We start from the raw sequence: 12,191 nt of genomic DNA, 5'->3' as shown, positions 1-12,191 counted from the left end.
GTGTCACAGACAAGACAATACTACATAAATTACATCTTACTCAATAGAAACATATTTAATGTTCATCAACCAGTGTAGATCCAGATCAGTCTGCACATTCCTCAAAATGATATTTTGTTTCTTTATTGTTGTCAATAAAAACATAACAAATATCAAGCATTCTGATTATAATCAAATACTGCATTTTTCATTACGAATCACATAATATTGTGTTTTCTATTTAAGGTTATTGACACGCATTGTGGAAGACACAAGTGGACGTGTGGAAGTCAATCATCTCTACGATGCATATCATTTTGAGATGCAGGAGTCCGGGTCAAGCCACACAGCATCCAAACGTGTATTTGTGGACCATATCACAAAGGTTTATCCAAATGTAGGAAAGGAAAGGAAACAAAAATCCCGTAATTCCATGACAACCACATATATTGGGTTACGGTTGAAGCCAGTAGATATGAATGAAGTAGAACTATTTGATTTTGTCAAAGTGAAAGGAATACTGGAAACAACAGTGTGTACATCTATCAAAAGTGAATCAACAAGTGTTACTTGTGAACTTGACTCAAATACAAAAAGCAATGGCAACTGTATTAAAAAATGCATATTTTTCCAAAGTAATGGTGAATTTCAGCTTAGCATTAGTGGAACACAAATAGATCTAAATGCTGTAAACATTTCTAAAAACTACCAGTCCACTTCAGAATGTTTAAACACTGTTATTAAAGCAGTTCAATTAATTCCTCTGTGTGAAGGTGTGACTGTATCTAAAAATGTGTCTTTGACTAGATTTCATGTTCTGGAAAATATTACAGACAAATATGGTAACTGCAAAAGATCTGTAAGAACAAAACTTTGTAATAGGGTGATATCACTCAATGCTTTTAGCAGCACTTGTATTAAGTGTAAGAAGATGACAATGATAGGTCCAGAAAATGTGAGTGTTAATATGTCAGTGAATCAGGAAAATTGGAACAATAAAGAAAAGTTAGAACCATTAACATCAGCAACACATGACAATGACATGGAAATAAATGAAAATGTGAAAAAGCTTATACCAGGTGCAACAAAGGAAATGATCGAGCTAATTGTTAATCAAGCCAAAAATGCCGACAAAGACCCACGAGGAAGACGCTGGAGTGAAGGCATGATAAAGGTGTGTCTCCAGTGGTACTGCCGCAGCTCAGTCATATGAAAGTTTTCGGGAGAGTCAGTACCTGATCATGCCATCAAAATCCACTCTTATTCAATACAAGAACCGTGTTAGGCAGCATGTTGGCTTCGACAAAGATATGCTAACATGGATGTTAGACGAAGCGAAACTGCGAAATCTTCTCCCAGAAGAATACTATGGGGGCATCATCATAGATGAAATGTCAATTCAAAGTGACTTTCAATTGTGCAAGAATGGTGATGTTATTGAATTATCTGGCTTCACTGATTTAGGAGAAGAGGGAAACTTCTCGAACACTATGCGGAAAGGAAAAAATGAAAAGGTACTAGGTACACATGCCCTGCAATTTGTATTCCTTGGTATAATTGGCTTTCGCTTTCCATTTGCGCACTTTATTTCGGATGGTGTTCAAGCACCTGAGATTTATTCACTGTTCTGGGAAGCTGTTGACATTTTAAATTTGTATGGTTTTACCACATCTTACATTTGCATGGACGGTGCTCAGAGTAACAGAACATTCATGCATATGAATACAAGCTATGAGAAAAAATTCAAAACATGTTCTTCTTGTACATTTGGAGAAGTGGTTTTCATAATGGACTGTAAGCATGTGATAAAAAAGATCAGAAATAATGTGTTAAAAAGTGGTCAGCATAAAACCTCTACCAGATTATTAACTCTTCCCAGCCAGCACACAATTCAGTGGCAGATGTTTATAGACAGCTACAAATGGGACAAAACTAATGGCATAGCTCTTCACAGAAAACTAAGTGGTGACCATATTTTCCCTACAAACCAGCAAAAAATGCGGAATCATTTAGCGGAGGAAGTTTTGGACAATGATATGCTTCATCTTATGTCACAGTATCAACAAACTCTGGGAGCAAATGGTTCAGTTTTAGATGGAGTAATCGACTTACTGAAACATACTTCAAAACTTATTGACATTTTTAAAGACATGCGTCCTATTAAATCACTGGATGATCAAAGACTACATGAACTTCTTGAAATTGCAAATTGGTTTCATGAATGGCAAGAATGTTCTTTAGGTGCTACAGCATTGTCTGCAAAGGAACGTCAGAAACAATTAATGTCACATCAGTGTCATGAGGACATACAATCATGCATAATTGGATTTTGTGAATTAGCAAAATTACTTCTGAAAAAGCCTTCAAAGGTCTTCATTACCCCAGGACTACTCAACTCGGATGTAATAGAAAATACATTTAACCAACAGAGGGCAACATATCATGGCGCAAATAGTAACCCTAATGCAAACCAGTATCGGCAGGCTCTAAATAGTATAATATTAGGACAAAATACAGTCTCTCAAAAAAGTAATGCTGGCAAAAATAAATATGCTGCTTCTCCATACAACTGTTCAATCAGAAAGACAGATACAGCTCGAAAACGAAAAGTTGAATCTACAGAATATAAGAAAATAAAAGTCATACGAGTGTGATTATTGTAGGAATTGTGTGCCACAAACTAAGTTTTGAGATAACTTTTTCATAAATCATGCCCATCTTGGAAGATTGAGTGACTGAGAAGTGAACTTAAGTGCATATGTACTGAAGTGGATATTATATATACATATATACATCAAATGTGTTATGCTGCATGGGTAGCAAATTTCATTACATAACATTAAATCATTATGAGAATAATACATATGGATTGATAAAGGTCTATGAGAAGGCCTATGAGAAGGCCTGCAGCACTAAGTGACTACCCATTGTGTGGATACAGCCCCAGCTTAAGCAGCAAGATAAATGGTAAGTACCAGTACTTATATATTTGGTACACAATATTTACCTAGTTTCTTGACCGCAGCAACAACTTCTGTCATCATGTAGCACCCCAGACTCCTCACCCAGGAAGTTAATGACATCTGGTGGTTGAGGGATGACACATTTCTTCATATTAAAGTTTATAACTTGTAAGTTCTGTGAACTTCTGACACGTCCAATAGCTACGCCTAGTTGTCCTGGCTTGAAAATCTGGTGACAATCAATCGCCACACTGAAACAGATACATATCATGTTAGAAATGAACAATTGATTTTATATTTTTCTTATTGACAAATTATGGTATATATATGTACAGTCATAATTAGGGGTAAAAGTGTTTTTTGGGGCAACACATCCCTGCCTAGCCAAAACGTGCGCCCCTAGGGGTTTAAGACACTACTTCAGAACTTTCTGATCTTTTCACCAAACCAAACATTATTTTAGGCCTTAATCAAGCCTTCACATTCAATGCAGTCTGATTGGGATAATGGGGACACTCAACTAGAGTGTAGCAGTTATTATGTATTACTGATTGATTAACAAACCTTTCTAGAGTCAGTCCCTGCGACTTATGTATACTAATTGCAAAACTTAGTTTGACTGGGTACTGCACTCTGGTGGCAACATCACAGTTCTTCCTTGGACTGAATACTGAAATTTAAAAAAGCATTTATTAGCCATTTTTCAAGAGCAAGTGAATATTGTGTACAAATATAATAATAAACTATGCGGTTCAAAGGCGCTAGGGACGTGTGTAACATAATTACTGATACTGTATTCGTACCCATATATCAGAGCAGCATTAACTTTGAAACTTTTAAGTAATTGAACCGGCTTAAAAATTGAAAATTAATTTATTTCAATAAGGTTCTTTGCGTTTCTGTTGGTAAGAAATTTTCAAGAGTTGTTGTGTAAATTAGCCATTTTCTGAAACAAAGCCATACATATTTATAATTATAGTCAATGACTGATGCTTTATTCTGGTAAATAATTTAAAATTTTGACTTTAAAAATGCTTACCGGAAAATTTCATCTTTTCAATAGGAACTTTAAGCTTGCATGAAGGAAAGTCTATAATTAGTCCATTTTCTGTGATGTCATGAACAGTTCCTTGTAGCCCATTAACAAGTTTACCTGTTAAGTTTCGAATTAGGATAATAGGTGCACCCTTTTTAAGCCACAATGTTTTTGGAGCTAGCATTTGATTTAAATGTTTTCTATCACCATTATCTTCGGACACAAATTCATACATTGCACCGGGAAAATCTTCAATTTTTTTTCTGTTGTATGTGTCTACTTGGTCGTTTCTAGTAAAAAGCTTGATGGTATCTGTTCTTGCAGGGATACTTCTGTTTAAACTGGTTAGGAACTTTTCTGTTTCATTTGTTATTGTTCCAACTGATACCTCATGGATAGCTTTGATAAGTTGTGGGTCTGATTGTCGATTCATTTGTGTGAGCACAACTCTGTGAGTTAATAATCTGCTAAACAGTTCACTTTTAAAGCAAAATCCCCCAGATTCAGCATATAAGTAGTTTGGTACTGGTGGTAACTGTGTAAAATCACCACAGAGAATCAGCTGAATTCCTCCAAATAAAAGTTCAGGGTTTTTCATTTTACAGACTTCATTGAGAGAGTCAAATAATTTTCTACTTAACATTGAACACTCGTCAATTACAAGTACATCAGTTTCTAATATTCTTTTTCTCACATCTAAGTACTGGGCATTATGCTTCACAATATTGGCAATATCGTTCACCCCATACCTGCCGTCCCCAATACCTGACCACCTGTGTATTGTTGTTGCATTTGCATGCAAACAACATGCTATCCCCGTTGTTGCTGTTACCGACACATTTTTTCCCTTACTTTTTAGAGTTTCGACAATATGTTTAATGACGTGGGTTTTCCCAGTGCCTGCGGTCCCTAAAATTAAAAGATTATGTCCAATGCAGCTTATTTCGATGGCTTTTATTTGTTCTGCATTAAGATTCATTTTTGTTTACAGATTTGACATATCGCGGGAAATATTTGGTACCCCTCTACTCAACTGCACTATCAGCGAAGCCGGGCCCAACACGCTAACAGTTGACAGCCAATGAAATTACTCGTTACAAAAATTTGCGCATGTGCATAAAACTGACATGGCGGTGTAGCTGTCGTCGATCGCTTCGTTGCAAATAAAAGGTCCGTATAAAGTTAGTATGTTGATATCATGAGTTATTACCGGTGGACACTTATTGTGTTCCATCGTTTGCATCTACATACGCCCTAATTTCGTTACAATTCATCGGGCTATGGCATGTTAAGCCTTTGTAGCCACGAACCAAAATGCAATCAGATGTTTTCCTAGTTACGATTTCGGACGTTTGGAAGGCTTAAACTTGTATGTAGTTTGAAAAAATGGAGTATTGCCTATTGTTTTTGTGTAGATAAATGTGTTAGCTTTGTAACAGTACCTTGTTTGTTAAAATCGGTGCATAATTAAGGGAAAAACAGCGGTCAGATTAATGTTGGTATCATTTTCCCATACATTGAGTTGTTTACCTTTCAGTATATTATATATAAAAAAATTACCACACGCTAACCACCTGTGGGTAATATGAGAATGTTCTTGTAAGTATTTAAAACCCCTTTTGGTATGGTATTTTAAGTTTTATGCTTCAGTCTTGTTTAGTTTAACTTTAAATTTGAAGATTTTCAAAGTAACTGCAAGACAAGTCCAGCTGTCTAGAAAGACAATGTCAAACCCCAAGCAGATCAATTTTTTTGTGTTTCCAAATTACCAACTTTGCAATGGTTTATATCATAACAAAGCATATTAATGCTATTGGTTTTAAAGAACATGCTAGTGTTTTAGTATGTGGAATGACATATCATAAGTGAATTCAGGCACTAAATTGAACATAATTTATAGTTCTCATTGATATAACACATAGCCCCAAGTACATATTGATCTAAGATTTAAGGCTTGTATGGAGTCAGGGCAGGAAAATTGCATGTTCATATATTGTACTTTCCAATGCAATAACTGTTTGTTTATTCAAGTAATCAAGCAATCCCCACACCAAGGAACTGCAGTAGGGCTTAACCAGCTCAATTGACATCATGAGTTGGAGTTTAAATTGCTGCAATTAAAGGCATATCTAGGTATCAGAATTATTTAAACACTATTTTAGCAACCTTATATGAACTACTGTTGCCAAACGAAAAATTTTTTAGATCTACAAGGACGGGTGAAAAGTATTTGCCAAATGTATTGCAACACCTGATACATGTTGCCTAGGAATCGAACGAATTCTGGGCATTCCAAATGTTACAGTACTACATGTATTTAATTTGGAGTGCCAGAAAAGAAAGCTACTTGATTCTACATTCAACATTTTCTTTCTGTATGACACATTGGTCATGAACCTACAACCTTTTGCAACTAATGAGATACGGAGCTATCAGGACAGTGACAGAGGACAATAAAATAATTGCCTACCTTTGTATTTATTGAGCCATCTAATGCATACAAATTAAGACGGAGAAAATAATTCTTCATTTTCCAAACTTCTTCCTAAGCATTGTGTATGCAGTCTGACATACATGTACAATGTAGTTGTCTTTTACAAAGATTGTTCAAAGTATGGCCCTGCGGTTTAAAGATGCTCTGTCCAAGGGGTAACAGGTTTGGTATATAATGTGATTATAAGTACTGCATTTTGATCCAGTAGGTTGTTTTGACTCGAGTAGATTTTTGCAGATTCGGATTTCACAAGGTGCAAGCCGAGAAAAATCAAAATCTACAAAAATCCACGAGAGTCGAATATGACATTCCGGATCAAAACGCAGTACTAATAACCCTTTTATTATATACATTACTGGTTAGATCGCTTAAAAGCCACATATTTGCATAATAATTTTCATTTTAAGGATGCACTCTTTGGTTTAATGACGTCAATTTAACATTGCGCAACGATACTTGTTATGACGTGACGTCACAAGTGTGGAATACGACCGTAATGCACTGGAGCACAAAACGGGTTAAAGTATTTTGTGATATGTATTGGGTGTGGATTTATGATGGGTATATATCAAAGAATATAATTATGTTTGGTATTCCATCCTCACTAGCAGTGTGATGTACTTCTGACACCATGTTATGAAAATTGATGGTCAGTGTATTTAAAGACATTTAAATGTTTCATACTTTAATAATGATATACATCTCATGTTATTCGACACGACCTGCTTTGCTATGTACAAAAGTCTCCAGCAGTAATAAGAAAAACATAAGACAGAAGGCAGAGCCTAATATTTATCAGCAACACTTAGTTAACATGGTAACATTTTATATGAATGGAATATCAAGCACAAATTAAGAGGGAGAAAAAATTTATTCACCTTTCAAATGAAAACTACTTCCTTATAGCATTGTGTATGCAGTTTGACATACATGTACAATGTAGTTGTCTTTTTCAAAGATTGTTCTAAGTATGGCCCTGTGGTTTAAAGCTGCCCTGTCCAAGGGCTGACATATTTTCTATATAGAATATAATTACATCATTGAAAATCTTCTTCTCAGTTTTTTTCTATATAATTAAATACATAAGCTTAAAAAATGTTCTTCTCCAAATGATTTAGTTAAGAAACTTCATTGTTACTGTCAACTTTCGAGGATCAATGTTTTCTTATAGTTTTTATGTAACAAACTTGAATGTCAGTTTAATTAAGTCATGGCTGCATTCAGCACACTTAGCTAGTGCTTTAATGTATGCATGGGTTTTGAGATAGGTAAAACTAATGCAATAACGTTATACATTATAATGCATATTGTTTCGAAATAAATAATTATGTGTACTTTGGTTATCATACGCCAGTCACGTAAATTAATTTGTATGTCTGATTTTACGACTTTGAGAAATTCAAAAGAACTATGACTTTATCTGATTAAACTCTTTACCCCCCCCCCCCCCCACACACACACATTACACGAGACTTTTTAAATTTCCTATATAGCCCATTCAACGGTGACCGTGACCCGTTGTGGTGTGAGCCGATTTTTTCAATGCTTAGAACATAGTTGTCAACATTCCCCTAAATGAAGCCCTAGTCCATCAGTGCTTTCAGCACTTTGATTTTCAATGTGGCTGCACTTGTGAAATCTCATTCAGCTGCGCATATGAGACATGATTAAATGCCCGTGTCAATTTCAAGTAGGCAGACACATCAGTTACAGTTGGACTCGTGTATATCTTAACGACAGTCTCAATACAATACAGTAAATAGGTTGCAGGTTTCACCAGGGGCAGCCATACACGTACAATGTCCCTCAACAATTTTACCATCTTTCTCTAAAATTATCGAGGGACGGAGTGTTTTTTGCACAGTCGTTGTGTATGGATAACCTGCAATCACCGTTAAACGTTACATAAAGTGTCTGACAGCTACCTGAATCAATGTTAAACACAATCACATGGTACAAAAGGTGGTACTCCTTCGTCTTTACTGCTCAATGGGATATCCCATGACACTCGCGGATATTTTAAAGTTAAATTGTATTGAACTTTGAACAAGTCATACACTAAAAATCGTTCAGAAATTTGAATACAGAATATAAATCAGCTATACTCTTAGTAAATAAATCTAATTTGAATAACAAGATCTAAAGGAAATAAGAATATTGAACAGACCTTAACAGTCGCAACACATTTTACACATCACTGATCACTCAGCAGCCAACATCACTTACAAAGCCAGACACGAACATGGTTTCAAGCATCAATACCCTTGTAGCATCTTATCTCTCTCCTTGTGTAAGGACTAGGGGTGAATTTCAGATATATGTAATTGATAATGTCAATGTATGTGACGTTTGGCAGGAGCTTTTATCAGTAGACCATAGAACAGTGTCGTAGGTGCTTGACCGTGAATAACTGATATTTGTCATAATAACGCTGCTTTTCAAATCATCTAATCCATCCCGATAGAGAACTATTCCACCACAATCAAGAGACGCATCGTTTACTGGATTTTTTTTGGCTTTTCTTGGTAGATACAAATGTCTTTAACGGTCGCCAAGTTCGCGCACTTGTCGACCAAGATGGCATACACCGGAAACTAAGCTACGTATCGGTTGAAAGGAGCAACATCAATTGCGAAACACGTTTATTTTAACAACCTTCATAGGCGATTCATCACTTATTTTACACCTTATCCCACTTCCATATTACTGACCACGTGCCTTTATGTTTATATTAAAGATAAATAGAGATATTACATAACAATTGAATATCCTAGTTGTAAACAAAACAACTACTAGTAAATGAGATATTTTCAATATATTTCGCTACAATCAAACTTACAAAATGTGAGATTTTTAATCCAGGCAGTCCACATCAAATGAAATTATATGGATACTATTTTTTCATTAATGAAAATTTCCTGAAAAAAAACAAGCCAACAATTCATTTACTTGGAACCACTGTTTTCACTAAATTCTGATTATTCTCATCGATTTCTGACACCACAAACTCACTTCGGATAATTGTAGTCGAACCTAAACACTTGGATTCTACCAGTCTAATAAACTAACAAGAAAGACCATTGATGCAAAGCATCAAAGGGCGCCGTTTAATAGTTTATGCACTTGTTATATGTTGAAAAACAAGGAATGTCAAGGCCAACAAGCATATTATGGTGCATTGAACCGCATCTATGAAATTCTCAAAATATTTGTTGTATTCTGCATGACAACATAGGCAAAAGCATTGTAATTGAGACAAAGACAAAGATTTTCAAGTTGAACATTTCATTATGGGTGGGGTATATTAATGAACACGACAGAATTAGGGTGCTTGTGCACTATACTTTTTGTCATTGCCACATACCCATATACCAAGTTTTATTTCAATACCATAAGTAGTTTTAAAGTAATGCTCTGGTCAAGAAAAAGCGGCAAAGGGCAATAATTATGTAATTAGCTTAAAAACAGCTATAGTCATTGTGCACTGCACTTCCTCTCGTTGTGCTCAATACCACTGAATGATGTTTAATGAAATTCCAAAAAAGTAGTTTTCTAGTTATGCTCCGGACAGGAAAAGATACAAAGGAAATAACTCTTGCAAAACGCTGAAATAGAGTTATTGTTCATGTACACTGCAGTTCTAATCATATAGGGGGAGGGGGCAACGCCACCATGCTGGAATGACAACTTGTAGGGAAGAATAAGTGATATGAAATAACAATTTAACATTTTGTGTAGTACTTTAATAAGCATTATCATTTCGTCTGAAAGTTGCAAACATAAATAGAACATAATTATTGAACTGTAAAGTTGCAAACATAAATAGAACATAATTATTGAACTGTTATATAAAAAGTGAACATTGTTTACTAGATGAAATGCATTTATAACATAACATGCCTTGTTTTTAGCTGTTTAATAATACTAAAATGTAATGTAAAATTGCATAAAAATCTAGTCAATGGAGTTATTTTGTTAACTTCTTCATTTACATAGTAAAGAAGAGTTGAAAATGGATGTCTTTAGTTGATATTAACACAAAAACAGCATGTGTCTTATTGAACAATGGCAATTTTTTCAAATATGATAAAAAATAACGCATTCAAACTGAATATGTATCAGACTATGTATGAAAGAAATAATACTGTTTCTATTTTTCACAACCCCTGCGAGGAATTCTAGAATTATTCTAGAACAGATTCTAGAAGATAGTTCTAGAATAGTAACTGAACTCTAAATGGCAGTTCTAGAACTAAATGTTCAAGAACTTTCTCTAGAACTTCTTGAACCAAATTTTAGAACTTATGAAAATTTGTTCTAGAACCCAGTTCTAGAATATAGAACCCAGTTCTAGAATAGTAATTGAACTCTAAATGAATGAGTTCAAGAACTTGTTCTAGAAGTTCTGGAGAAAGTTCTTGAATATCTAAGAGGCCATTTGTTGTTCAAGAACTAGTTCTTGAACTAGTTCTTGAACATTTGTCCTCAAGCACTCCAAGTTCTAGAACAGTTCCAGAACAACAAACTGGTGGTATACCAATGGTATTTCAGTGGTATACCAGCGGTAAACTTTTAGTGGAATACCACTAGAATCTGTGACATTAATTAGAAACAATATCCATATTACATGTTACAACATATTTACTTCCAGGCTTTATCAACAGCATTACAGAACAAAATCTTAAAGAACAAACATATTTGAAATTAAAAAAAATAAGTAATGCAATTGAACACATATTAATTTATAAAACTAATTCATTAAATTTTAATAATGGTTTAAGAAGTTATAATGAAACAAGACTAATCATTAGAAAATATGACAGTTCTATGGTTTTGTCAGGGAGTCGTCCATTTATAACACTTCTACTTTTTATAACACATAACACTGTTGTGAGTATATACACATTGCAAAATGATTACATCATTGTAGATGATGATGGTTCTTCTTAAGGGTTGATGTGTAAGTTTGTAATTTATTTAATCACAGCAACTTGCAAGAATTTTTTTAGCATCTAGTTAGTGTAAACAAGTCCTTCACAATACAGGAACGGTTTTTACTTCTGCATTAGTTAAGATAGAGTAACTCTTATTTCTGAACAGTTTCCAAAATTGCATCTGTATCAATGTTGATGCCCACAGCAACTAGCATGGAGTTGGTAGATGATTTGATTCTATACTGTGCACAGTGCAGTAATATGTATCGCCCATGTACTCCTTTTCTTTCTCAAATGGCAGTTGTCTTCCTCTATTTTAAGTCCGTTTTCCCTGAAAAAAATATGACATTGAATTTAGATTTTAATAATAAGAAGCAAGTTTAAAATAAAGTCTTCTTTCTTTAAATAAGGCCAATTGTAAATTATTTGAACTCAAGATTATAGAATTGATGAGATTTTAAGTTGTTCACATTGAAGTTTTACTTTGCAGTTGAAACAAAATTCACTAGTATTAATTGTAGGTACAGGGCGATTTACATAAGCCTCAAAGTAAAAGTAAACTATTTGCAATCTACTGTCAAGTCATATGACAGTTAACAGGCATTGTTCTCGTAGTAGAATGGCTATGTTTGAGAGAAATGGGTCCTCCCAGAAAAACCCCCATAAATGTACGACTTTGTATTTACAGCTACACTCACTTCTGTCAAATATATATTTGGTTCCATTAAAATCCACTATGACGCTTTCATGACAAGAAAAAACTTAATATATTTTAAAATTATCTT

General features: G+C 34.5%; 1 protein-coding gene and 1 pseudogene across 1 annotated transcript; one reads left to right on the top strand and one right to left on the bottom strand.

Annotated features, from left to right (window-relative positions):
* The first annotated feature begins 301 nt into the window (after positions 1 to 301).
* On the top strand, positions 302 to 2,633 carry LOC128235675 (uncharacterized; annotated as a pseudogene).
* A 349-nt stretch (positions 2,634 to 2,982) lies between these two features.
* Positions 2,983 to 4,957, bottom strand: LOC128235674 (uncharacterized). The gene is made up of 3 exons (XM_052950477.1): positions 3,982 to 4,957; positions 3,507 to 3,612; positions 2,983 to 3,193 (listed from the first exon to the last, which is right to left on the bottom strand). Exons 1-3 carry the CDS (start codon positions 4,955 to 4,957, stop codon positions 2,983 to 2,985), a joined length of 1,293 nt encoding a protein of 430 aa, XP_052806437.1.
* Positions 4,958 to 12,191: the final 7,234 nt, after the last annotated feature.

This window comes from Mya arenaria, chromosome 5 (genome assembly GCF_026914265.1).
Source record: "Mya arenaria isolate MELC-2E11 chromosome 5, ASM2691426v1".
Taxonomy (NCBI): domain Eukaryota; kingdom Metazoa; phylum Mollusca; class Bivalvia; order Myida; family Myidae; genus Mya; species Mya arenaria.
Note: the sequence above shows the minus strand (reverse complement) of the source record. Positions and strands in the feature narration are given on the sequence as shown.